Raw genomic sequence first — 27,670 nt, forward strand, 5'->3', positions numbered from 1 at the left:
ATTATTATTAATTATTATTTTAAGACTGTTGGTTGGAAAAAAACAAACATTGTGAAGGTGTCACTTTAGACCCTAGATAGTTGTCATGGCATTTTTCACTGTTTTGACTATTTTTACAAACTAAACAATTCATCGATTAATGGAGAAAATAATCAGCAATTTAATCCACACTGAATATATTAGTTAATAATTCAACAGGAGCCCCACCTCAACAACAGTAAAACCCTGCTTTTACATGTATGCATGAGTAATAATAATCTTATATAATATATAATAGTATAAGAGTCACAGAGGAAATCTTTCTGATTAAACTTACATACTTTAACTGAAGCAACATTTTCACATTTATTCTGAAGTACAGGATCTGAATACCTCTTCCACCACTGAATGTGAGGCAGGTCATTGTGGTCACAGAGCAGCTGACCTTCAGCCCTGAGGTTAATCAGATAGACAGTCAAGGCTAGTGAAATTTTGGCAAGCACACAAGGTTCGAGTTCAAAAAAGGGAAAACCCAAAGTTCAGTTAAAAAGTAACATTATAGCCTGGTTAAGGCTTTGATATGTCAGCGCTCTCCTTCATCCTCTCTCGTCTCCTCACAGTCACTTTACACGATACATGACACTGCACTGGTTAGATGTAAATGTGAAGTATGTTGACTTAATCAGGAAAACACAAGTCAAGTATCGAGAAACAGATCATTTATCAGAGTTGGGGAAAAAGTCCCTCTGTGTGTGAATGACTGTGATGACAGACAACTCTTCCAAATGTGCATTCAGGGGGAACAGTGGACTGCAGTGTTTGCTCTGTGAACAGAGCCTGCAGTGACTGCTTTCAGTGAAACACTGCCTCTCTCTCTAACACACACACACATACACACACACACCATACACACACACACACACACACACACACACACACACACACACACAGTTCTGAAGCCTTACCACTGAATCGATTATGAAGCTGCACCCTACTATCTCCATGCTGTCCACAAGGTTACTGATGGGTTTACACTGGGCCACCTCTGCAGTCAACTGGAGGAGGAAAATACACAAAATCCCAAAGTATAGATTACACCGTAAGAATGAATGACGTCAAACGTAAAACCATAACTGGATGAGTATGGTGTAGCAGTGGAAAGATGATCTCTCCTCATCCTTCTTATTACAGACTTTTTTTAAACCAAATTTTAGTCAAAGTGGCTTCTTGGACTGTTAAAATAATCGGGTTACAACTTTTTACTGAAACCTGAACATCATGTTGACTCTAAAGAGTGCAGCTCAAGTTTTCCTGTTCACTAGCTATCATTAAGTCACTTCAGGAACATTTTCCTTTGACGGTTCAATTGAGCGGTTTGCACCTTAGTTATATATTCCTCCCTTCTGCTGAAAGGTTCCCATTCAAATGTAGTGAAAAGAGTTGGTTCATCGAGATAAGCAGTATGTGGTAGTATGTGGTGCTTCAGTCAGGTGCCATTAAACCATTGCAGAAGAGGACGCAACAAGATGACGTTATTTTAATTTAATTTGAATTGTACATTGTATAGCTCGAAATGACAATAAAGTGTTTGATTGATTGATTGATTAAAAAAGCACCAATCAAACCCCAAATGGTGGGGGGGAACAAAATGTAGAAAACCTGATGTAAATATGGCATTTATGTTTGTTTCATGTATTGAGTTCAGGAAGGTTCCAATGATCAAACCGTTAAAGACCTGTTTATATTTCTGGTTGAAATCTAAATACACGTGGGGAATCATGTACTGTACTTAGAGCTTTGAAAGGAATCACACACACACACACACACACACACACACACACACACAGTAACATCACACAAGAAAGGTTTACAAAACAAAATCTTGTTTTATTCTCCTTCTACCATGTAGGAGATATGTTACATAGATGGATTGTTGCACATGAAAAATAAAAACAAAATAATATCTGATTCATACATAGAGTATGTCTTTAAGTAGTAGTGAGATCCATTCGTGCAATGCAAATGATTGCTCTCACACACACACACACTCACACACACACACAATGCTCTGTCACACTTAATCCTTCGTTCATAAGACTGCGCTTGTATATTTAACTGTATTGACTGTCCTCCTATAGTAAGGCTGGACTTTACCCGTGTTTTTGAATCACGTATTTAAGCTTATCATCTTTTTTTCTGGCAATCTCTGGCTTCAGTTCCCCGCCGGAAATGGCTATCTCATCACAAGATAGAGCCGTGAAAATATTCTAAATATAGCGTACACTTAAAGTGATTGATTTTGTTTTGTGTGGAAAATTTATGTTTTGCTGCAGCCAGTCCACAGCGCTTCAGTGCTTAGCTTCCGTGTTTTAAATCCTGTCTGTTTGGAGATGGGGAGTCTACTTTTAATGTCATTGTATTCAATTCAATAAAATTCCGGGAAAGGAAAAAAAAAGTTATTATCGAGCAGCGCTAACAAATTCTTTTCTTCATTCATATTTTTAGAAGAGCCTTTGATGATTCTGGAGATATCTTCAGAGCAGCAATAAGTGTTAAAATACCTTCTGGGTTTTACAAAGATCAAATAGAGTATTGGCATAAAATGCAAAACTTGGGGCTAGCTTGGATTTAGCTTTTGCCCAGGACACCAACTCCTCTATACAATACACTTAATTTATCAAACAGTGCTTCCAGCTGTCACAGCATCTAAAGACTGTTGAGTACAAAAGCATTTGGAAAGACTTTGTTCCCATAATCAAAGCCAGCCAAACAAAAACCAAACCAAACAATTTCAGCAACCTTTAGGATTCAAACCTGACTTTTCTTATTGTTAATTTTCTGGGTTCACACAAAGTGTTGATATCACCCTTATCACTGTGTCTCCGCCTTAACGTATCCTTAAACGTTTCACCTGCACACATGTAATCAGAATTATTTTTCATATCAAGATAAGGGTTAAGAATTGCAAAACATGTTAATTGATGCTGGTATGCAGTGTTAAACACCATGAATTTGAAATGAAACCAAGAACACAGTGGTGTTACACCAAGACGTGATTAACTGTAGGCTACATGCTTGAATGCTGAGTGTACACATGAAGCAATATATTGAAAATAACAAATAAAATAAAATAAAAACCACCTTAAAATGAAATATCTTCCAAACTTGTCTGGCTTGGAGTCCACTTCAAAATAAATAGTTGTGTCTTTACAAACAAGCACCATCTTATCTCAGTGATTCAAAGTAACAATATCAACACAAATTGCATGATACCTCCAAACTTTTATCGGTGTCTAAAAGGTAAAGTCACATCTGTAACCAAAGCCCCTCATGCAGGACTGTACTTAGTGTAACTTCTGGCATGACTGACAGCGTTGGACTTCTGGGCTCATAACTCACTTTAAACAAGATTCTTTAAAATGCGTGTTGGTGTGTGTGTCTGCAGAGCAATTTTGAGATTTCAACGATGTGTTAATGTGATTGTGAGACTTAGTCCTGCAGGTCGATTTTAGAAAAAGATCTGAGATTCTTCATAAAAATTTCATTTTAAATATTTGAATTTTTCAGGCTTTTGAAATAAAAACAAAGTTAAAAAATTGACAAGTTTTGTTCTTTCTAAAAACAACTCTGCACATATGATTGTGCTTTTGAACACGTACTCGCACAGTCCAGCTGTCATGTTCCTATGATCACACAGCGACCCATGTTGCACTATGTCACATATGCAGATTATCTTGTTTCTCTCTCCGTGCTCCGCTCCAGCTGCGTCATCAGTAGCATGTCTGCAGGTTGCCATGATAACCGAGACCCATGCTCAGAGTCTACCTGGTTCACGAGGCACCGACTGGACCAGATGGAAACATCTGAAGCGGCCTCTGTTGCTTGTAGTAACAGCTTTACGCCTTGGCTGGTTTTGTCAGTAATAAATAAATACTCCAGGGGTCAGGTGCACAAAAATATCTCTGGTCTGAGCACGCTCCATGACCCGTGTCTGATCCCTGAACTGCACACTGACTGGGTGTTTTTCTGTGGCATTCAGTCTATTCGGTTGCCACAGATGGTGAAGCGGTCTATTTCCAGCAAATCTTTCTTCGGCGTTCTGGGTTCAAGACCTTCCAGTCCCGTGTCGGCGTTGATGATTTTGTCATCGTCCTCCCCGTCTGGGGTAGTCAGGAATGTGTCTGAGTCGCTCTTGGGGAGCGTTGGGGCAGAGCTCTCTGCCACATTGGGGGGCGGAGGATTGTCTGCTGACAGCGGTATTCCTCCTTTGTCAGTTGTGGGTTCTAATTGAGAGAGAGGGGTAGAGTTTATCACAAGAAGCAGAGAAACATTCATACAAAGTAAAACTGACAGTTCAGTTTAACCCCTTCACCCAAAGAGCAATTGTCCAATCATCGCTTTGCAACTGTGGCAGTGTTTATGTTCATCAACAACCGATTCTTCCATGACTAAAAAAAGACGGCACCTTTGTCATTAAACAGTAACTGTGACTATATCATATTAATTAAAATGAATTATATTTTTACACTGTTATTATAGTATGAGAGAGATAAACTGCTACCTTGCTGTGGTGAAACGTGAATGTGTTTGGTGCGGTGAGCTCTGGAAGTTTGCACGGCTGGAGACAACGGAGGGTGGGGGGTTGGAGAGCTTTTCTTCCATGTTGGCTTCTTTGACGAATACACAAGACGTCCCCAGCAGAACGATACTGTTGAGCACCTTCAGGGTGATCATCCTGCTCACAAACACCAACAAAACATGTTGATTAGTGAGAAAGGGAAAACATTAAAATCTACATACACACATTAAAGTTACTACAAGGAACTTTTAAATGGTTATGAAATGGTCTCAATTTAATGCTGATGCCTCTATATGACCTACATAACATAATGAGAGCCTCAGCTAGAAGATTGGCTATATATCTATATCTATATACTGTAGTTATTCCTAATACCTGAAACCACTTATGGCACGCAAAACAGAAGAATGTTTACATTTTTACAGGAAAGGTTTGCAGTGACTACTATGTTAGCCAGTTAAAAGGAAGCAGGAGGAGATTTTTCTGTAGAGAATTCTCTTTTTTTTTTACGATATTTTTTGTGGTTATGGCTGATTCTGGAGCAGGATCCAAAGCTTCCTGTGATTATGAGCATGATGACCAACATGCACCAGGCAATCAACAGTTTCTATAAAGTTGAGAGTCCAGACCAAGTCCAGGCTTCAAAAACAAATGCACTAAAGAGCCAGATCAAGGTGTTTACGAGAAGAGATGTTGGTGCTGATGGAAACACAACTGCTTTTGTCCTCGGGGACCGCCAAAATCAACACAAAATTAAAGTTCCTTGTAGTTGCTTTAATAAGAAACACTAATAAAGCTGCAAATGTGTGTTCAAAACTTGGAAAAGACCGCTAGACATTTACCCCAGGTAAAACAGCAGCACACACATGAAGGAGAGCGAACCCTGGATCTTCACTGAGCTGGTTACGACTCTGATCAACTGAAAAAAGAAACACAAACACATAATCAGATGTTAAATGTATATGCAATAAACACACACACACATAAACACACACACACACACACACACTGTGGTGTGGTGCTAGTGTGGTGCTTCAGTCAGGTGCCATTAAACCATTGCAGAAGAGGACGCAACAAGATGACGTAATTCTATTTAATTTGAATTGTACATTGTATAGCTCGAAATGACAATAAAGTGTTTGATTGATTGATTGATTAAAAAAGCACCAATCAAACCCCAAATGGTGGGAAAAAATGTAGAAAACCTGATGTAAATATGGCATTTATGTTTGTTTCATGTATTGAGTTCAGGAAGGTTCCAATGATCAAACCGTTAAAGACCTGTTTATATTTCTGGTTGAAATCTAAATACACGTGGGGAATCATGTACTGTACTTAGAGCTTTGAAAGGAATCACACACACACACACACACACACACACACACACACACACACACACACACACACACACACACACACACACAATGTTTTTGTGGTGACTGACCAGCAGAGCTAAAGGGAGGGGGATGAAGCCCATTCTTCTGGATACCGAGTCACTGTAGTCTGTGTAAGCCTGGAGACACATTTAAGACATTTCCTCACAATGCATCAACAAGAATAAACATTCTTCTTCCTCCCCAACCCATGCATAATCATTACATAACAATATTTTTGGAAACCATCATTAAGACTAACTACAGTACAATAAGATAAGTGACCCCACATGGGACCCTGAAGTTTAAACAAGTCTGGTGTAGTTTGGAGACAAATCTGAACTTAGAACTCATTTCACTCACATTTTTCTGTCGACTGCTGACAAGGTCAAAGGCAAGGCTGGCTCTGTATTCCCCGTACACCTGGAAACCGACACAGAGTAACACAACATTAGTCAGTAAAGTAACAAAATATCAAACAAATATACACTTGCTGACATCGATGGAATCTCAGAGAGGATCTGCGTTATATTTATCAAGTATGTGAGGTACAGCACGGGTAGTGGCAGGGGATACATTTCATTTTGATAAAGTCGGTGTAAAAACACAAGAGTGAAAATATGCACACATGGATTAAATGAGGTTGCACATGGATACACAAGTGCTTGAACGCTAACTACTTGTGTGACTTCGTTCGACACTTTGGATTTAAAGGGGTTAATCCCTTCCTGTGAAGTTGGTTTCTGTTAAATAACCTTTGCAGGAAATCAAAGAGGAAGAGAACACAAGAGGGAAGGAGGTGGGAAGAAGACAAAGTCATGATGAAACAAGAGAAAATGGCTACGCTGACTGAAAGTTTCCCTCTACGGTGTGTCTAGTGTGAGTGACAGTGAGAAGGAGGAGAACAAACCACCAGTTTGCAAAACACAAAATAAAACACCTTGTGTAAGTCAATTGAGTCGGACAGAAAAGAGTCTAAAGTTTCATTCGCCTTTAAAAAAGTATAGGAAAAAGATCATCTTAAATCTATGTCCTGGATTTTTACTGAGCTTTTGACTGCATTTCACAAAATTCGTCAGTTTGCTCAGCAACCACATCCAAAACTGATCTGTGTCATTGTTTCTAGTCACTACAAGCTATTAAACCCCTGCCACTGGATTACTGCAGTTTGTGTCAAAAATCTCACTTTTTCACAGTCACAACTAGGGTTGCAATAGATCAGCACATTTCTGTTATTCTGAAAATAACAATACATGGCATGCCTGGCTAATGCATGTAGTGACTCTGCTTAAGGCCTGTAAAAAAAAGCCCATTAACTGAGACGAGGACTGTAAAACGTGGTTTCAAAGATACTTTGAAAAAGCTAGCAAGCGTAAAAGTGTGCTCTTTATGGTGGACCGTCTTTAAAACAACAACATTGCTCCATTAGCTGTCACAGTTCAAGACACGTACTGCACCATAACCAAATGGATAAACTGTGAAAGTACTGCATGCAAACTCACATCAGCACTGATGTCATTGAATTTGGTGATGAAGGCGTGCTTCACAACGTCCACTGCAACCTCTGAAGCAATCACCATGACTACATCAGGAAACAGCACCCACAAGTGGTCTGAAAACAAACATTAAACACTGATTAGTGTCAAAATTCAGTCAAATATTAGTTATGAGAGTCACACTAAGAAGACCCAAGGATGTAACTGTGAGTAGCAGTGACGTAACGTCTTCTTTGTAGATTTCAGTAGTGTTACATTATCTGTGCAGCACCGCGTTAGTTACCAGGGTTCCATGAGAACTGCTCCATGTTTCTCAGACAGACGATGAGCAGGAGGATGTAGTTGGTGAACCTCTCTTTTATGTCTGTGGGAAACAAACAAATCAATCCTGGATTAACCTGCTTTGTACTCACTGCGGCCGAGCTTGATTCCTTAAATTTGCGTTGCACGAAATCACAAAGTTCATAGGCCGAGTTACAAAATACCCAGACCTGATTTTGCGGCTGTTTTACGTATTATTGACTACTTACCGCTGTTTGACATTTGGAAAAGGTTGTTCTTTTCAAACTTCTTGAACACACTCCCTTTGATCTCCACAAACTGCAAAATAAAAAGATATATGTATTTATCATGGCTGAACTCATGCTGGATATACTTTTAATTGAGTTAAATGTCTGTGTGCATTACACTCACGTTGTTAGACATCATGATGGTGAGCAGGGATTTGTTGTGGGAGTTGAAGGCTACGTTGAGAGTTGTGGCCTGCACCATGATGAGGATGGCATGGAGAACTACACACAAACTTGCTGAGGAAATAAATACACTGAGGAGTACAGTAAAGAATATGCTTTGTGTTCATTCTGATGTACGCCCACTAATATGCTTGTTCTAATAGTCTGACGTAAAGCTATGTCAGGTTGCAACTGGTGATTATTTAATTTTTGGTTAATCTGCAGATTATTTTCAATACATTGACTCGAATTGTTTTGTCAATAAAATAGTGAAAAGCCCAAGATGACATCTTCTAACTGCTTCTGTTGTCCGACAAACAGTCTAAGACCAAAAGAGATTTAGTTTACCGCGACATAAGACAAAAAAAACAGTAACAACTGCTTAGAAAGTTACATAAACAATTATTTATGTTTACCTATCATTCTTGGACTACAGAAATGTCATCATCTTCCAGTTTTAAGAAACAGGCTGAAAAATGTACATTTCCTGTCATCCCACACAGATAAACTCTCATGCCATGAATGAATGAATTTATTTTGTCTTTCATTGTACACTACCACATATACTGTATGTATGCATGTAGGGAAATACACTTATAGATGCAAGTTTTTTAATTTGCTCGATAACTTTGTGACTTTTTGTTTCTCATTTTGCTATTCTTTACTTTTTTTCTCTTATCTATTTTTATCCATTTAAAATCTGAATCAAAGCTCGCCATGCCAATGGTTGTTAATTGTTAGATTATTAAAATTGTTGCCGATTAATTTCCTGCCATATTACCTATTGACTAGTTGTTTCAGCTCTAAAGGTGAGTCCATTCCTGCTTTTTTTTTACAAGATACACAGACGACAACAACAATCACAGGCTCTTCTATGTGAGGATACAGACGTAGAGCACAGCCATGAGGAAGTGAGGAATCACGCCTATGTGCGCTCTCTTCTTCTCTTTGGGTTCTGTGGCTGTCCAGTACAGAGCGTCCAAGATGTCCTGGCCAAATGATGAGAACAGGCGGTCCGCCACCTGACAACACAACAGGGGAAGGACAAGAGAGAGAACAAGTTAGCAGCTCACTTTCTAGTACACTCAGACACAGATACATCTTATATATACACATTATTATTGTAGTATTATCTGGCTGTACCTCTAACATGTTGTATATGATGTACAGTTTGATGACAGACTGTCCCCTGATGAGGTGGTACATCATGGAGTAATCCACGTAGCTCATCATAGAGTAACACAGCACCATAATGAAGCCTTTCAGCACATCACACACCTGGGCCGGCTGGAGCAGTCGGGAGCCACTAAAACACACACACACAAGGTTAACATCTGTCTGAACAAATGCATAGAGAGCTCTACTGCCCTCTAGAGGTTTTAAAACAATGTTTCATTGATTGTTTCTGTTTACAATGTGAAGACATTTACTAAACCTGCATGTATAAAGAGGGGGAGAATCTTTCAGGCTTATTAAAAACTTCTATTGAGGAAGATATTGTAATCATTAGTTAAATATTAATGTGGCCAATGATCAATTAAGGTCATGTATTTACAAGCATCCCTAATACTTAAGCATATACTTTACCCGAGGCCACAGCAAGGCAACGTGAGGAGCCGTAGAAGAGCCAGAATCACCCTGAGGGGCAGCAGGGTAAACACATACAGAAAGGCATCCAGACAGAGGAAGAAGCCGAATGTCATCAACTAAAGAGAGCGAAGACAGAGCGAGAGAATATTTATTTATTTATGACTTAAAACATTATTTTTTATCACAGTGAATTGTTTGCGTGTTTACCTTCTCAAGCTCTTTGGGGATGCGGAGGCAGGTATAGACCCTCTCTCTGCGCTCTGTGTATTTGGCCTCATTGTGTTCCAGGAAGTAGCCTCTGGTGAGCTCAGTAGTTATAAATCTGACCAGAGACAGGTCTACAGCCAGACATAGACAGAAGACAAAGCATTGAACACATACACAAAGACACTTAAAGCCTTCTGAGGGAAATTCATCAAACCAATGACCTCTCACACCTTTGTGATAAAAAGAACTACAATCTCAGAAAGCTTTGATGATTTCATTCGCAGGTAAGCAGCAGGTGCCTGTATTACAATGCAGGCAAAGTGCAGTCCTGAGCTAGCAATAAAGCATTAATATTTGCATTAAGATAAGAAATACCTTCACTATACGACCAAACATATGTGGACAACCAAATACTACACCCATATGTTAAACATCTCACTCCAAAACCATAAACCCGCTGCTATAACAGCCTTCACTGTTATGGGAAAGTTTTCCAGGCTGCTTTCCTCCCATTCAGTCACAAGAGCATTAGTGAGGCCGAGGACTGATGTTGGGTGGTACAAGAACAGAGCCATGGTTAATGTTATTAGTTACACCTGTGATTTTTCTAACTATGTCAAGTCAAAATGTGTACTGTGACAAAGGCCTATTTTGACCAGTCTTTTTTTAATTAGTACTTTACAACTTTATGGAAGTGTAATACCAAATTAATGGAGTACTTTATAAAACTCATCTTTCATTTAGCTGCTTATTCATTATCCCTGGCCTCGGTCGGTCTCAGTCTTAATGCATAACCTAAGTCTAGTTCCAGGTTACATTGTGGAGCAACCTGGAAGCTGCTTGACATCCTCCTGGATCCATCTGTATCATATATCATGTTGTCATATAGATTGTCTATATTGTAACTTTATTATGTTGGTCTATTTTGTAGACAAGAGAGCTATTGCACGTCTGTACATCCTGGGAGAGGGATCCGTTGTAGAGCTGCACAAAATCTAGTTTTTTTTATTACTTATATGAACTTGCACAATAAACACATTGAGAAAGACAAAACAATAAAATTGGGGAGTTTTTCACATGGGATAGAGGGTGTCGTATGGCTATGCTGTAAAGCCCCATGAAGCAAATTTGTATTTGTGAAATTCGGGCTATATAATTGACTTCAATTGGAACTAAAAAGCCGAGTCAAAACAATGAAAAACAGCCAAGATACAGAGAAGTATGTGATAAGATGGTGTCCACATACTTTTGGCCATACACAAAACGTCACCCACTCAGCAGCGCCTCTGAATGCGCCTGCGCAAAGAAACAGCACGTCTTACTTTGACAGAGCAGCCAACTGGCCTATTTAGACTCTTGCATGATTAACGTTACATGCAGCAGTGCTGTCTTGCTGACAGTCGGGTTTACAATGTGGATGCACATAACATAAATGAGCCACATAACGTTACTTTAATGCAGCTAAGTGTTTAAGAAACAGTAGCTGTAGTGATATAGTTAGCTACACACTGAGATCAACTGCAAACTCGGAGCAGCGCCCAAAGCTGCAGACTTAGTAAATGATTGAAATTGTAACTGCGTGCTCCAACAACATAACCACATAACGTGCAGTAATGTTACCTAACAAAACACTGGTTTGTCAGTTTGATAACAAACAGTCACTTAGGCAGCTAGCTAGCGTTAGCGCTGTCAAACTGAGGGCTGTACTAACGATGCTAGCTCTCACCTGACAGGTTGCGTTTCTTGCCATTACTGCCGCCGTTTTTATCGTTGGAATGCAGCGTCTCCGTGACTACATCTTTCTCCTTGTTTTCCTCTGTATTGGCAGCCTTCCCATCCCGCTCCTTGTCCTCCTTCTCCTTCTCCTTCTCCTCTTCCAGACCTAACGGCAGCGAGTCCGCCATCTTCACCCAAACGGTCTCATCCGCTGCTGCTGCCTGGGAGACTGACCTCTGCGTCACACGCTCTGACGACATCACGCACTGCAGTTCCACAGAATCACCGACAGATGTCGCCAAAGGCCCCGTGAGTACATTCACACCTTAATTTTAGTTGATTGATAAAATTATTAATGACATTGATTGCCCCCCCCCCCCCCCCCCCCCCTAAAATTAAAAGTAGAGGAATTAAATGTATACATTATACATTTACAGCACTCCTATTTACATTCAGTTAATTCATTTGCAATACTGTCTACCACAAATGTATATGACTTGATTTCATGTTTTATTCAGATTGCACTGTTTTATGTCTTAAATTCTCATTTGTTATTACTTTTTTTGTGACATAATGTTATGTTTACCAGTATCATTTATATATAATTTTCTTGTTTTTCAGACACTTCAGTCACCTTTTTTTAATGCTTGTAATGAGATTATTCCCACAAACTGAACCTGATGACACTTTGTATGCACCGAGGTACATACAGTACACAATGTGCAGATGGTGGAAGGACAGGATTCAACATGGGCCCACTGCTCATTTTTGCCCCAGGGACCCAGAGCGCACAGCTGGATTAACCTGCTTGGACAACCTGGGGCAAAAATGAGAGGCAGGACCCCAATTAACCACATTGTTACTCGCTCTGATCATTGTGTACTATATTTCTTTGCTGGAACATTATAAAGTGTACATTTATGGAATACAAACTATTTAGTAGTATTTTCCATATAAGAACAGTATGACCTTAAAGTTACATTTTGACACAGGATTTTTTTTCTTTCTAAAGATCAGAATCATATATTTTATAGTTGTGAATGCAAATTACAATTTATGAAATTACAGCAAACCACACACAGTGAACCGGGGGATTTTGGTGGTCGAGCCTTGGTAGCAGTTGGAGGTGAAACAAATTTCCATAGGATTCAAGATTCAAAACTCAAGCTTTATTGTCATTGTCTCCAACGACAAACTTGCAATAAAAAAAAACATTATAAAAGTGATTAAACATACATTATAAAAGAACAATATAAAAGAACCAAAATATACATTATATAATAACAATATTAAAGTAACAAAATATAAATTATAACATGAAAATAGGACCATAAAGTTCTAAAATATACATTATAAAATGACAATATAGTACCAAAATACAACAATATCGATATAAAGTACCAAAACATACGATATAACATCAATAACAAGATAAAGTAGCCACCTAAATATACAATATAACATAACAATAAAAGTAGCCTACCAAAATATACACGATAAATAACGATGATAATGTAACATATAATCAGCCCGCATGCTAGAAGAATGGTGCCCATTTCTTCTGCCCCTGCCCCCCAGACAGCCTGAGTCCACCACTGCTCATAAGTTTACAAGTACAGTGCTTGAGTAAATGTACTTTGTTACTTTAAACTACTAATATGAGATAGACTTTAATGAATGAGCAAACAAGATGAGAGATGTAGGACAGTAAATCAGTCTAAACTCATTGATCCCTCTCTGACCTTTAGGGTCTCTGTGTTACAATGGATCATCTCTGTCACTCTGACACCATTAACTATGCTTGCATGATTTTATGGTCACCAATCGTGATACATGTCCAGCTGGAAAGGCCAAGCTGCAAATGTTAACTCATCCCCTGAATAAAAAGCGTGAGTGTGGGAGGGAGGGAGGGAGCAGGGATAGAGTTTCTCCCGGTAACGGATCTCTTTGACCGCCATAGATTCAGTTTCTCCTCCACTGTGACTCACACCTCAATACATGCGACATTTTACAAACTATAGAATAAACTCATGGTGATCGCCGAGTGTTCCTCGCGGTCGCTGCCCGGCGTCGTGTTACCTTCCTCGGGGCATCATGGGCTCGTAAGATGCCTTCGCTGTGGAAACGGATAACCTTCTCGGTGGCCTCGGTGCTCTGTGTCGGCTCGGTGGTGCTCCTGGTCGTGGCCCTGTCCACGGAGCGCTGGGTCTCCGGGCGGATCCTGTGTAAAACCGGGGCGGAGATAGTGAACGCGTCCCACCCGGAGCTGGAGCAGTTCATCGGGGACATTTACTACGGCTTGTTCCAGGGAGGGAAGACCAAGAAGTGCGGGCTCGGCAACAGGCGCTCCAAAATATACAGTAAGATCGAGCCTGTAGGCTTATTATGCATTATAAGACATTATAAGATTATAAAGACTACTAAAGCGTTTTAACAACAACAACAACATGTATAAAAATATATGTATTTCCTTCTATTTTTATATTTCTTTTGAGTATTTTATTTCCATTTGAACTTGTATTGTTGTAATTGTCTAATTTTATTTTATTGCAGTCCTGAAATATTTTTTGTCAAAGTGTTTAATATTATATGCTTAAATAAAGAAACCATTATAAAATAATGACATTAATTATTGTAATATGGAAAAAATAATTATTGTTGTTTTTATTTAAAGTGTATTGTTTATTTAAATGCCCATTACCTGCTGCATCAACAGCAATAATACTCTTCCTGAGGTCCACATAAGTGTATTTATCAGTCAAAGTGGCACATATAACAACTTATATTGATATGCAGATAGCTCAACATGGTATTATCACCTCTAGGTCCTAATAAAGAAAACACCCTGCAATGAATAGCTCACACGCCATCAAAGCTTCCAGAAATAAAAAATATATCTGGTTGAATTTGTACAAAAATATTCTACAAATTGATGCACAAGACATGTAAAATATCTTTATTTGATGAACTTGAACGCAATGTTGGGTTGAGTGTTTATTTAAAGCTAAGCATATAGCTTATATAATATATACTGTATATATATTTATAGGATACTATCAGACAGTGGAATAAAATATTTATTTCGAACCTTAAAGCTACTTCACGTAAACTGTAATTTAGTCGTTATCCTGCACAAATACACGCCTGTTGCTTAGAGTAGAAATTAGTGATGAGTTCATTAGATATTTTCTGTTTATAATAATTATTCATTATATTTTCTATAGCCTGCTTTTAAATACTTTTTGGTCATTTTTGCCTCATATAAAGTCCATATAAACACTAAAGAGCGTGGGTTGAACTTAAGTATGAAGATTGTCACAGCTCTCTTATATACTGTATATTTAAAGACACATTACTACTGCTACATATAGATGTGCTAGTTAGTTAGTTAATTCACTGACTTAAACATCACAATACAAACATGTATAAAATAACCTTGCATCTAGGTATGCAACATACATATTATGTTCAAATTCAGGTGCCGTTCAAGTGGCGTACGACTCCATCTTCCTAGTTCAATACCTGTGTAATAGACAGACATCCACACATTATGTCTACACATTTTCACTCTCTTTCATCTTGACAAACCAGCTCACGCAGCTGATAATGTGTGATTTTATCTGTGTTTCTTCTCTGTCTAGTTTTCCCAAAGCTTGTTCAGACGTTGAATGGCGGCCTTCACATGATGGTGATCCTCTTCCTGCTAGTGGCTGTGGGCTTCGCGCTGGTCAGTCTGTCTTTCTGCATTTACAACGCACGGAAAGTTCCCTACCAGAGCATCAAAGGGCCCAAAGGACTCTACCTGTGGAACTTCATTGCTGGTATGTGAGACTAACCTTGTCTTTACTCTTTCCCTCAAAATCTCCCTGAAAGTATTTGATATTTTCTTGCTTGCTTCGCATTTCCACCCTCATTTATTCCATTTCTGATTCTGCCCAGTCATCACTCCTTTCTGTCTCTTCACCAATTTCTTCTAAATCCTCAGTTTTCTCTCTCAACACTGTTTTGTACTTGAATGTTTTTTCTTTATTTACCTTTGTCCGGCTTCTGAGCATTGCTTCACCTCTCCATGTTCCTTCCCAGACTTTTCACCTGGTCAAAGTAATTGCTCCTACATTGTTCATTGAAATCGTTTTATAACGTATATTTTGTATTGCATATTAACTGCATTATGTGTCCATTTATTTGTAGTGTGTGACAGTTGTATTTGTCAGGTTGGTATAGTTGTGTTTAATGTTGGCCAGGTCACTCTTGAAAAAGGTTAAATAAAGGTAATTTCTTGCAGCTCTCTTCGGTGCCCTGGGCATGCTGTGTTTCCTGGCAGCTGTGAGGCACCACAGTCTGACCGAGCGGCTGGCCAATCATCGGGAGAACCTCTTTGTGCTGGTTGTCCTGGATGACAGCCTAGACTGGTCCTTCTGGCTGGGTGTGGGCAGCATCGCGACTCACTTTGCCGTCTGTGGAGTGGTTGCCATGAGCCGGATCAAACTCCCCAAACCGGAGATCAAGAAACCGGAAGAACCCACAATCTCTTCTTTGGACTTGCTCTACTGAAGGACCAAACAAGGAGTATTTACTGATGCTTGACTGGAGCAAACCACAATGACTGACAGCAAGTGAAACTATATATATTGTCTATAGCTACAAAATGTAAATACATCATTATTATTTTCATTATATGTATAGAATGTAATTAACTGATCTGTTTTTCAGGCACTTCAACCCCCTTCATGAAGGATTTCATTTTTACTGTAACTATTCTTGATCCCTGATAGAACATGTACAACTATGCATGAAGAAGGGGGGCTTATGTGATAAATGTATATTATCTTCCATAAACAGAAAGAGACTTGGAATTATCCATTGATTTTAATTCACTTTAACTTGGTCATAAACAGCTCCTCACATCCGAAAAAGTCAGCTGTTATGAAGGTGAAAATAAGAACTGCTGGCCATCATTAAAGGACCGTTATTACACGTGTTGGATTGTTTATAAGGTCCTGGATACTAACACAATTCTGAGAAACAAATATTTATATAAAACATCAATTAAATAATTACTTGGAGTACGTTTTCCTTCTTTTTGATTGCGTGTTTTATTTTTGTTATTATCCTCAAATGTCTGTCTCTAATGGCTTTGTCTTATATTTGCTCTCTACAGTAATATGATAAATATAATAATATCTTCCCTGAAAAACACATACATTGAGTGATAATTGATGCCACAAATTGTCACCTGCTGCTGATTCAAAGCCTCCTGCAGTTCCTCGTTGCTGCCACCAGGTGGCGACAAAGGTCCGTCTTTGTCGCTTGTTGGTGACGTATAAAATCCGCGACGCTGTCAGGTCGAGATTGCCTTTTCCACATGTATGCGACCTCTAAATTGCTGCATTAATAGTCTGTTTTGGGGTTTTTATATGTACAACAGATGACAATGCTTCTTCTGAGGAGAACTGTGCAGACTGCAAAACATTGCAGGTTATTTTCTGCTTCACAGACTCACCTGCACGAGAGAAAGGTAAGTAGCTGTTAGAAACATTAGCTGACGGATAGTTTCATCAGTCACTCACACTGGACTGGACTGTTTATGTACAAGTTACTTCTGTTTGTCAGCCCAAGTCTTGGTTTGACACATGGATAGATTTGACTTGGGGAATTTCCAGGACTGTTTGAAACTGAAGGCAAATCAAACATCTTTATTTATATGACACATTTCAAACTCTGAGGCAATTCAAAGTGCTTTACATTATTTGCCAAGGAAAGTATTATGACATGTAAAAAAAATAAGCAATGAGAACCAAGATGAAACCAATTAAGATAAAATAAAATACAATTATGTATTTAAAAAGTTGATGAAACGAAATACAATTGGCTAGACCAGAAATACAGCTGCATTGCAGTAATAAGTAGTAAGTTGCCCCAAATGCAATGAAGGAAATAAAAGTGCAATAACATATAACTAATAAATAACATAGACAGCTTTCACCATTAAGCAGAATGAGATCCACCCAAACTTTGATGTTTGTAGTACTAATAACACACAGAGGGGTTACGAGGAGGCATGATTTTGCTCACAAGAACACGAGCTATTGATATGTTGATTGACAGCGAGATAGATGTGACTGTGTTCATGTGTCTGCAGGGTCTGGTGCTGGGAGTGTTTGAGAAGGAGGGAGAGGAGGGTGGCCTTCATCTGACAGAAGCAGCTGCAGGGTTTGACCAAACTCGGTCTGGGAAACTTTCTGAACTGCTGAAAATGTGAGTCTGTGATATCTGTGAGCTGCTATGTTATGATGACAATATACACTCTGTGTAATATTAGATACTCCTGGCAAAAACTAATCCAGTCTAACGCTCCGGCAATAAAGCCTTCCTTCATGAAAGTTATAATCTGTTGCACGTCGCAAACACAAAATAATGAATGATGCAACATTAAGATAAGACGCATAAGGTGCAAACAACAAGATACAGAAACAGGTACAAACATGTAGTGCAAATGGTAGAAAAATTCTAAATAAGTATTGTAAACAAGTGTGAAGTGGTTCAATAGAAACATTAAAAGCTGTTTCAGGGTCCCTATTGGCATAAACTGTGAACAAATATACAGTACTGTTGTGTTCCTAATGCATTTCACACAAACACCGTGACTCATTTGTTGCATAGTTTGTTAAAAACTGGTTTTGTTTTGTTCCCTCAGCTCTGGCCCGACTCTCAAACAAGGCAAAAGCAGAATATTTTATGGAATCCACAAGGTAACAAAGTCTGACGTTAGATTAAGAAAACCCTTTCTTTTGACCACACAGGAGTATTTAAATCTTCCTTGTGTCTTCTTCAGGACTTCCCGTGTGTGGCAGTAGTCGGGCTCGGTAAGACCAGTGCAGGTGTGTGTGGGTCAGAGAACTGGGACACCAGCAAGGAGAACATCCGACAGGCAGTGTCGGGTAAGAAACATGACTCTGCTCATCTCAGAACTGGCTACATGGAGGTTTTACTGCCTGACTGATATCCGTGTATCTGTCTGTGTGCGTTCAGCCGGCTGCCGGCTGCTTCAGGACCTGGAGGTGACGCACGTGGAGGTGGACGGCTGCGGGGATGCCCAGTCAGCAGCAGAAGGCGCTGTTCTGGGTTTGTTCCAATATGACCAACTCAAATCCAAGAAGAAGACCAAAGTAACCACACAGCTTCATGGAAGGTAGACTAACAAATGGGTTGTAGCACAAAGCTGGGACAGACTGATTTCATAGGTAGAAATTAGATTCTTGAGTTTGTGTGTGTGTGTGTGTGTGTGTGTGTTTGTTCTCAGTGCTGACTCAGTCGGTTGGAAGAAAGGAGTCCTGTATGCAGAAGGACAAAACCTGGCGCGGCTGCTCATGGAAGCTCCAGCCAATCACATCACTCCCACTGCTTTTGCCAACACCATTGAAGAGAAACTAGCGGCGCATTCTGAACGAGTCACAATAAATAAGAGGTTTGTGCATCATTCATCGTTACTGTCGTGTCCCAATTATGACAGAAAACAACAACAAAGACATGTGGAATGCAGTGTTTTGATTTGTTGTAATATTGAAGGGCGTTTTAGATGTGTATTCTTAAATCAACACGTTTACAAGGCATGTTGGGACTCGTAGATTAATCCAACTGCTTCTTATAGTGTTGCCAAATATTGAACTAAATTAGATTTTGGGAAACGTTTTACTTGGTGGGAAGATAAATATTGGGTTATAGGATAATTTTGGTAGGTTTTAAAATGTTAGCTTCAATGTATACTCTGAAAGAATGTTTGCATCCACTTTAAAGTATTGTAAAGAAAATTCTATTTTGTTAATGGATTCATTATTTGAAGTCCCTTTTCAAGTTTAAAGTTCTTTAGGTTGTGAATGTTTGGTCGGATACAACAAGCAGTTTTAAGACGTTACTTTGGGCTTAAAGAGACTGTGATGGGCATTGTTTTTACATACTAGAGGCCATAAACCTGAAAACACCTAAAACTATTTTTAACCGCTAAATCGGAATATTATATCACTTTAATTATAAGTCTGGTTATTGATCCTTTGTGTAACCTGAAGAGCAGATGAAGGTTATCTAATGTCTAATAACTCGTGTGTTTTCTATAGATCTCAGGCTTGGCTAGAGGAGCAACAGATGGGAGCGTTTCTCAGTGTGTCCAGAGGCTCAGAGGAGCCCCCTGTCTTCCTGGAGATACATTACAACGGCTCTCCTGACAGTAAGCAGGCCCCGCTGCTGTTAGTGGGCAAAGGCATCACCTTTGACAGGTAAACCATAATAATACACACTCCTGCTCACTTTTAACAATTATTTTTGTTGTCTTTTATTTATTCTGAAAGGCTGAGAGAGCCAGGACGGATGTGTTTCATTGCATTTGAATGTATAATTGTACTTTTTAATGAATATAACAAATCTTGAACTACGTCATCACATAAAAACGATACAATGCTCACAGTAACGTTGTTTTGTCCCCTCTCTGTTTGCCTGTAGTGGTGGTATTTCTCTGAAGCCGTCTCCTTCTATGGATGAAATGAGAGCTGATATGGGGGGAGCTGCCACCGTGTGTGCGTCTATCGTCACAGCCGCAGCTCTGAAGCTGCCGGTCAACATTATCGGTGAGCGTTTTGACGATATGGATCCTTCTTGGTTGACTTTTTTTTTTTTTTATGTTTTTACTCCCTTATTTTGCATTAAATATAAAAATGTTCATTGTGCAATAATTCAATCTATCAGAGATCTTCATCAGACATTGTTCTTGGCTGTGCGTACACTACAACCTGTTAATCTATTGTTAAAGTGAAAACAACCCGTCTGCTTCCGCTCGTTACAATACATCAGGTCTGGCTCCCCTGTGTGAGAACATGCCCAGTGGAAAAGCTACTAAACCAGGTGATGTTGTCACGGCCAAAAATGGAAAAACAATCCAGGTGGGTGGACCAAAGTGTTACGTGAGTGTGATGCGTTTGTGCGCTTACATGGGAGTATACGGACGAACATGTTTCTATTGTTCTGTACAGGTCGATAACACGGATGCAGAGGGCCGACTGGTTCTCGCTGACGCTCTGTGTTACGGACACATCTTCAACCCCAGAGCCATCGTCAATGTTGCTACGCTAACAGGTGGGAGCTCTTTATAGGATTTGTTTACACAGTGACAAAACGACCGATGTGTTATGTTTACATCAAATTTACATATGACTGGTTTTATTTTGGTGCTATTCCAACAAACTGGTTGCTGTGAATTGATTTGTTGTGGATCACACAATTGGACTGAGATCGCCTGAAAAGCTGTCTGTCAAGGAAGTGATCTGTATAAGCGCTTTATATAATTATTAGGGCTGTCGAATTAATACGTTAATTTCGATTAATTAATCTCAGAAAAAATAACGCGTTAAAAGTCCCGTCCCACGGAGCACGGAGCTCTGACAGTCACCAAAACTGTCCATTGACTGAGTTGCTTGTGTGTGCGTTCATGTTTACAGCTTTTAGTTTGTGGCAAGTTGTTATGGACCAACTGAACTGAACTTCAGGCCACCTCAGGTTGATAATAGGATGTGCAAATATATTGACCTTTGGCTTCTTCTGTCTCAAAGGTGCGATGGATGTAGCTCTTGGCTCAGCAGCGACAGGAGTGTTTACAAACTCTGACTGGCTCTGGGAGCAGCTGCACAAGGTACTGTGTATGCACAATAAACACACTCGCAACATCTCAGTCCATCAGCTCCTGTGTTGACTGTGTGTGTGTGTTTAGGCTAGTGTTGTGACCGGTGACAGAGTATGGCGGATGCCTCTGTTCCAGCACTACACCAGACAGGTGACTGACAGCCAGCTGGCTGACCTCAACAACATCGGCAAATACAGCCGGTACGTATCTCCCTTTACTGCGTGAGGCTTCTGCGTCAGACTTCAGAGGAGTACAGGGGAGTGTTCTTCACATGTAGATAACCGAGTTATTCAGATTAAAGTGTTGACGGTTTGACACGAGCCTTAAATTTGACTTTAAAATGTGAATTTCTCAGTTGAACACTAAACATTGTGGAGCACACTGTAGAACAAAATGACACCTGTTACAACACGGGAATGCACATATAATGAGACTTATGTCGAGCTGCAATCACACGATCAGCTCTCAGCCAATCATATAAATGCTGATCATGGTTTTATCTGTCATTATGTCTTCATTTCGAAATAAGAGTGCAGTGTTACTAAAGATAACCTCATCCAGGATTAACGATCAAGAACCACATTAGTGGAATGAGAATAAACAAGATTTTGTTTTGCCTGGTAACACTATGTTAGTTAAGAACATTAAGGCCCAGGAGTATCCTCATGGCTTTGTTTACCTGAATCTGACGTGCGTGTGTGTTGATTCTCTCTAGTTCTGGCGGGGCCTGCACAGCAGCTGCATTCCTGAGAGAGTTTGTCACAGCTCCTCATTGGGCCCATCTGGACATCGCAGGTGTGATGAGTAACAAAGATGAAGTTCCCCACCTGAGAAAAGGCATGTCTGGAAGACCAACGCGTACGCTGGTGGAGTTTGCTGCCGGACTGGTGCACAATGGCTGAGGGATTGACACAAATATCAGATCGGACACGAGACTCTTTGTGAGCGTCTTCTCTGGTCAGATTGAACACGGATCTCTCAACAATGGCCAATTTTAGAAGTCTGTGCTCAAAGGAACAATATAATTCCTTTTTGAAGAAATCTGAAAATGCTGGCACGGATTCATAGCTGTATTTTGAAAACCAATCTGACGGCTTTGATGTTTACATAAAGTTAATGCATCAATGTAAGAGGTCAAAATGTAATAGAGGTTCAGTGTTTCCCCACACTGTTGTGATTTCAGCTGAAGCTCTGTAGTAACTACATAGCTCATGAAATGTATATGTTGTATAAAATAAACTCTATAATTGACTATGTGGGTATCTCTATGGCTCTGTTGTCGACACAACATGGACGCACACTACTTTATATGTGGACACTGCAGCTGGTAGTTACCCCAAGAGGTCAATTTCTTCCACCCTGATGCTGGAAAACTTTTACTTCAGGTCAATCTTTATTTGATGAGCCTCAGTTGTACTTTCATATATCAATTTATTACAACACAAATTAGATCGAAAAAGCTTTTAGCACAGCGCGTGTACATGGACAGAGATATACCAAAAGCTTAATGTAGCATTACATTTAATCATCCTGATGCCATTTAATCCATGTCACACAAGGTCATGTGTAATTACTTTACCATGGAGGAGGAAAACAATATTGTGTCTTTGCCATGGGAGTCAGGAACATCTACAAGGTGCTCATCTTATCTTAACCTCTAGTCACCCAGAGCAAAGCCTCCCAACATAAAGCATGCAGGGGGTGAAGGACTTTCTTAGGTTAATTATAATGAAATCATATTTTTACAACACACACCAATACATTAAGAGTAATACAATTAATTACAAATAAGTATGGAAACCAATTCAGACTTAAAAAGTAAGGCAACAAATGACAAGGCACCTTAAGTAAAAGCTAAAAAATATCTTATGGCTTTTAGAAAATGACCACAGAGGTGGAGCCCCTCAGATCCTCAGGCAGACTGTGAGATTCACAGAAGCCTAAAAGTGAGAGGTGAAAATACCCAATAATACCCGAAAAACACAAAACGTAAGATTTAGAAAAAATAAACATTTGTGAAAAATGTTTTTCTTATTCCCTTAATCGTCTCTAGGGTCCTATTATATTGTGTGCTGTAGCAACAAGATTACTCTTAACCTAAACCAGCCAAATCGAGAAAAACAAGCCCAGACCAACAAAAATATGAGAACAGGGTTGTCCACATACTTTTGGCCAGAGAGCCTACACAGAAACACCCCTCTGTGTGCGCATGTGCAGAACCATCTTCTGACTGCGCATGTGCGGCACACAGAAGATGGCATCGTCCATGAGTGGGATGTTTTCTGGTCAGCAGCCGCCCGGTGCTCATCCCGTCGGGGTTCCAGTTGGACCGGGACAGCCGGGCTTCCCCGGTACTACTACCAGAGCCCCTGGAAACAACACGTTGGTGGATGAACTGGAGGCTTCCTTCGAGGTAGGAGGCTAATTTGCTAGCATCCGTTAGCTGCATGTGCTAACTGTTGTTAGCTCATTTGGCTACTTTAGATTTAACGTTATGTTTAATTCGCTGTTGTTGCAGTCCCACACGAGATGCCTTTGGAAATATGTTATTATTACCCCGTCTTTATAGAGTAAATAATTTTAAGATAACTCAAAAATTAGCTAAACTATATGAGGTAATGCTAAGTTAAAGTTTTAACCATAGACTGTATGACAGCTCCAGCTCTACTCCAGCCTCCTTTTCCAACACAACCCCCCCCCCCCCCCTCTTTATGAACCATACACCATAAGGCCGCATGTATACTTTGGTTTAATTTTATTCTCAGGCTGTTTTCCATGCTTAAACGAGGCACTCTAGTTGTGTGTGCTTCAGTATTCAGAGTCCTGTACACATATGTTAATAGAATACATATCATTAGGTAATACAACAATAGGCCTTTTCTGCAGCAGATATTTCAACATTTATAGGAAGAAAAACACAGATGTTACTAATAAAACATTAGCGGTGGTTTGGTTCTATTCAAGTGCCCAAATAAGTCGTAACTATGAGCCAGCAGCAACAATACCAGCTTCATGAAACCAAAGCAGCTAAATAGAATTCAGCCATCATTTATTTTATTATTATTTTACGCATTTCCTACTGTGCCATTTCAAAATGTCTTAAGTCAAAAAAGCAGGGTTGGAAATTAGCACTAGTCAAATGCTGGTAAAGTAGCTGCTAGATTTGCTTCACTCGCCAGCCAAAAAAACAATAGTAATCAATTGAGGGTTGGTAGATTTTTAAATCCATCAGCCACAGTGGCAGGTGGACAAAGAAGCACATTTCCAACTCTGTGTGTAAGACGGTTATCAGTCTGTCGATCAAGTATTCTAGTGTCCAGATTTCAATTTACATTAGAATTAGAATTTAAAAAATGTGTCCGCTGGGATCTCCACCTCTGTAAGGCCAGTGCTCAAAATGAAATCTGTATATGTACATGGTGTAGAAGTACTTGACTGGTCTGCACAGAGCCTTGTCTTCAACTCTGTCCAACGCCTCTAGGATTAACTTTATCTCCCAACTGTGAGCCGGGACATATTACCTAATGTCAGTGGCCGACCTCACTAATGCTCTTGTGTCTGAATGGGAGCAAATCCCTGCATCCACAATCTTGTGGAAACCCTTCCCAGAAGAGTGAAGAATGTTACAGCAGCTTATTAATACCTATGGTTTGACATGTTCACTCGCATACGAGTGTAATGTTGGGAGGTAAACATAATTTATCCATGTAGTAAATTAAATTAAATGCTTGGTTTAATTTATTATTTAGACCAGGGTTGGAAATTCCAACTCTACTATCCCACTAACTATTTAACCCTGATAGTCCAGACTGTGTGGCATATGAGGTCCTGCCCCTCAGAGTATGTTTCTCTTCCCAACTTACTTAAAGAGAAAGCTGGTATCATTCAGGTGGAAACAGATTTTCATGGCAACACAACTTTGACACATCTTCTTCTTCAGGACCTGCTGGTTGTCATTCTTATTCATCAAATAAGGACTAAAGGGAAATAAAACCACATGTACTCAAACCACAAGGAGCAGGATTTCAAACCACTAATTTAGAAAAAGGCAAATGTACTCATGATGTTCTCTCTGCGTTCATTCTTCAGGCATGTTTTGCATCTCTGGTAAGCCAAGACTACGTTAATGGAACTGACCAGGAGGAGATTCGAACTGGTGAGTGAAGCCTTGATTAAAAAAATATAATAATGAGTTTGTGGTAGTTTCAGTTAATCTCATATTGTAATTTGTATATCGACTTCTATTTGTGTGTTGATTGCAGGTGTTGACCAGTGCATTCAAAAGTTCCTGGACGTGGCTCGACAGACAGAGTGCTTCTTCTTACAGAAAAGGCTTCAGTTGTCTGTGCAGAAACCTGAGCAGGTGGTGAAAGAGGTAAATGATTATACTGATACTTGCATTCTCATTTATCTTGACCATTTTGAAGTGCTTTTCTTCACCCATCTACTTATTTTTCTCTCCATTTTCCATCATCGGTGTACTTTTTCTTTGGTTTTAAGCCCTAAATTATCTGTGTAGGCAAATTAAAATTCCCAAACTCCCAAAGCGTTATTTGGGTCGTCTCCAGGCTTCAACAGCATTGCCTTTTATTTCATAGACCTGAATTTGTGTTCTGCTGTCAGTGTTAACACATTATTTATTTCTCTCTATTTGTTAATGCGCCTTCTCTCTTCTCACGTACATTTTTTTTCTCACTTCAGGATGTGTCAGAGTTACGTAATGAGCTACAGAGGAAAGAATTGCTGGTTCAGAAACACTTGTCCAAACTGCACCACTGGCAACAAGTGCTCGAGGATGTGAGCGTTCAGCACCGCAAACCCTCCGACCTTCCTCCTCCTGGACCGCTGGCCTTTCTGGAGCAGGCCTCTGCGAGTCTGCCGCCTGCCCCTTTAAAACCAAACTAACAAACTAACATAGGTGCGGTCACATTAGTCTTCTGTTAAATCAAATTGTCCCACACCCAGAATGTGATGTTGAACTCTGACCTATCTGCAGGACAAAAGTGTAAAGTGACCGCACCCGAACACTATAAAGAAGAGACACACACACACACACCACGTTTGTCGGGTGATGCCTGCCGTCAGGTGTCAACCTGTGAGAAAACTGTGGAACATTTTGTTGTCACAGCTCAGCTGTGGGGGAAAATCACAACATAGTTTTATTTCAACTTCTTTTCAGTATTTTGATTTATGTAAATATTTCTGTTGCCGAATTTTTTACTGTAAAATTAAAATTTCTGAGTATTTTGACTCTGGACTAAAGTCTTAATTATGTTTTTGTGTTGTACAGTCAGTGCATATTTTTTGTGTTTGGAAAACAGAATTTAAAACTGGAGCTGCAATGATTAGTCAATCGACAGAAAAATAATCGCCAACTGTTTTGGTAATCACTTAAGAATCTTTCATGAAATCAAATGTAAAATGATGCTCTTTCTCAGCCTATCAAATAAGGATATTTGCTGCTTTCACTGTTTAAAATCGTATTTAACCAAATGTTTTGAAATATTTAATAATTTTCATTATTCTAGAAGATATTCTGCAGATTATTCAATAATAAATGCAGCCCTTATTCCACCAATTTTAAACTTGAACTGGAGTTTACTCGTCATGAAGAGAAGTACTCTACATACACAGCTTGTATAATGTCTTTCATTGGCTCTGGAAGAGTGACAATATAAACCTTGATAATGTTACAAACTGGGAGCCTGTGGTTTAGAAGACATGGGTATTTTACCAAGCAGAGGGGATCTAACAAAGATGTTATGGGAATTGTGGGGTCCAGGATTCTTGGAGGAAGCATTACCAATACTCAGAACTGAAAGTCAAGATCCCGGCTTCTGCTGCTTCAATTTTGACCGCTCCTTGTATTAATCTGTCTCACAAATCTCCAAATTTTATGTAAATGCGATTACTAAATCTGTGGAGAAAGCTTGTCCCATATGGGAGCAAGTAGCTGCGATAACTATGATGCATAACTTAAAATATCCACATATTTATATTAAATATAAAAATGGAGTCTTGTCGTTATAGGTGACGGCTTTAATAATCCATGGCACTGCTGCATGAAATCATGACAGAAATGACTTCAGATAAGCCATGACTGAGCCTCCTGACAGCCTGTGGTCTCTTCTCAGCATCTTCACACCTAAACAGACTTGTTCTCTGCAGCTTCACAGCTATCGCCTGTCCACTGACGGTACAGTCAGACACACATCTTCACAGATGGGCTCCAGGGACAACGCCTCTTACAAAACAGGGGTCTGTGGTCTCCACATGAATAGACATGGGAACCATAGATTTATTATTGCAAAACTCCAGATGGGCTTTTC

The 27,670-nt window shown here is 39.6% G+C and overlaps 4 protein-coding genes across 4 annotated transcripts; 3 read left to right on the plus strand and 1 right to left on the minus strand.

The window, feature by feature from the left end:
- Positions 1–1,494: 1,494 nt before the first annotated feature.
- Positions 1,495–11,908, minus strand: tapt1b (transmembrane anterior posterior transformation 1b). The gene is given in 15 exon segments (XM_029438839.1): positions 1,495–4,262; positions 4,541–4,586; positions 4,588–4,714; positions 5,401–5,477; positions 6,003–6,071; positions 6,295–6,354; positions 7,434–7,543; positions 7,711–7,791; positions 7,958–8,027; positions 8,121–8,218; positions 9,045–9,180; positions 9,302–9,464; positions 9,746–9,864; positions 9,956–10,086; positions 11,682–11,908. Coding segments are annotated over 15 exon segments (1,713 nt in total). The 5' UTR covers positions 11,860–11,908; the 3' UTR covers positions 1,495–4,014.
- A 1,052-nt stretch (positions 11,909–12,960) lies between these two features.
- Positions 12,961–16,689, plus strand: clrn2 (clarin 2). Its single transcript, XM_029437586.1, has 3 exons — positions 12,961–14,031; positions 15,313–15,492; positions 15,957–16,689. Exons 1-3 carry the CDS (start codon positions 13,779–13,781, stop codon positions 16,223–16,225), a joined length of 702 nt encoding a protein of 233 aa, XP_029293446.1. The 5' UTR covers positions 12,961–13,778; the 3' UTR covers positions 16,226–16,689.
- Positions 16,690–17,014: 325 nt separating this feature from the next.
- Positions 17,015–22,596, plus strand: lap3 (leucine aminopeptidase 3). The gene is made up of 13 exons (XM_029435034.1): positions 17,015–17,189; positions 17,814–17,929; positions 18,369–18,423; positions 18,507–18,612; positions 18,704–18,863; positions 18,975–19,139; positions 19,786–19,944; positions 20,168–20,292; positions 20,516–20,604; positions 20,695–20,797; positions 21,271–21,350; positions 21,429–21,541; positions 22,057–22,596. Exons 1-13 carry the CDS (start codon positions 17,100–17,102, stop codon positions 22,241–22,243), a joined length of 1,548 nt encoding a protein of 515 aa, XP_029290894.1. The 5' UTR covers positions 17,015–17,099; the 3' UTR covers positions 22,244–22,596.
- Positions 22,597–23,548: 952 nt separating this feature from the next.
- On the plus strand, positions 23,549–26,598 carry med28 (mediator complex subunit 28). Its single transcript, XM_029435725.1, has 4 exons — positions 23,549–23,754; positions 25,431–25,497; positions 25,604–25,716; positions 26,043–26,598. Exons 1-4 carry the CDS (start codon positions 23,578–23,580, stop codon positions 26,244–26,246), a joined length of 561 nt encoding a protein of 186 aa, XP_029291585.1. The 5' UTR covers positions 23,549–23,577; the 3' UTR covers positions 26,247–26,598.
- The last annotated feature ends 1,072 nt before the right edge of the window (positions 26,599–27,670 follow it).

The sequence above is a fragment of the Cottoperca gobio genome, chromosome 1 (assembly GCF_900634415.1).
Source record: "Cottoperca gobio chromosome 1, fCotGob3.1, whole genome shotgun sequence".
Classification (NCBI taxonomy): domain Eukaryota; kingdom Metazoa; phylum Chordata; class Actinopteri; order Perciformes; family Bovichtidae; genus Cottoperca; species Cottoperca gobio.

Coding starts and splice junctions, on each gene's coding strand:
- clrn2 (XM_029437586.1), top strand. CDS start 13,779: ATGCCTTCGCTGTGGAAACGGATAACCTTCTCGGTGGCCTCGGTGCTC. Junction 14,032..15,312: donor CAGGCGCTCCAAAATATACA/GTAAGATCGAGC, acceptor TTCTCTGTCTAG/TTTTCCCAAAGCTTGTTCAG. Junction 15,493..15,956: donor CCTGTGGAACTTCATTGCTG/GTATGTGAGACT, acceptor AATTTCTTGCAG/CTCTCTTCGGTGCCCTGGGC.
- lap3 (XM_029435034.1), top strand. CDS start 17,100: ATGACAATGCTTCTTCTGAGGAGAACTGTGCAGACTGCAAAACATTGC. Junction 18,864..18,974: donor ACCACACAGCTTCATGGAAG/GTAGACTAACAA, acceptor GTTTGTTCTCAG/TGCTGACTCAGTCGGTTGGA. Junction 19,945..20,167: donor AAAGGCATCACCTTTGACAG/GTAAACCATAAT, acceptor GTTTGCCTGTAG/TGGTGGTATTTCTCTGAAGC.
- med28 (XM_029435725.1), top strand. CDS start 23,578: ATGTGCGGCACACAGAAGATGGCATCGTCCATGAGTGGGATGTTTTCT. Junction 25,498..25,603: donor CCAGGAGGAGATTCGAACTG/GTGAGTGAAGCC, acceptor TGTTGATTGCAG/GTGTTGACCAGTGCATTCAA. Junction 25,717..26,042: donor CTGAGCAGGTGGTGAAAGAG/GTAAATGATTAT, acceptor TTCTCACTTCAG/GATGTGTCAGAGTTACGTAA.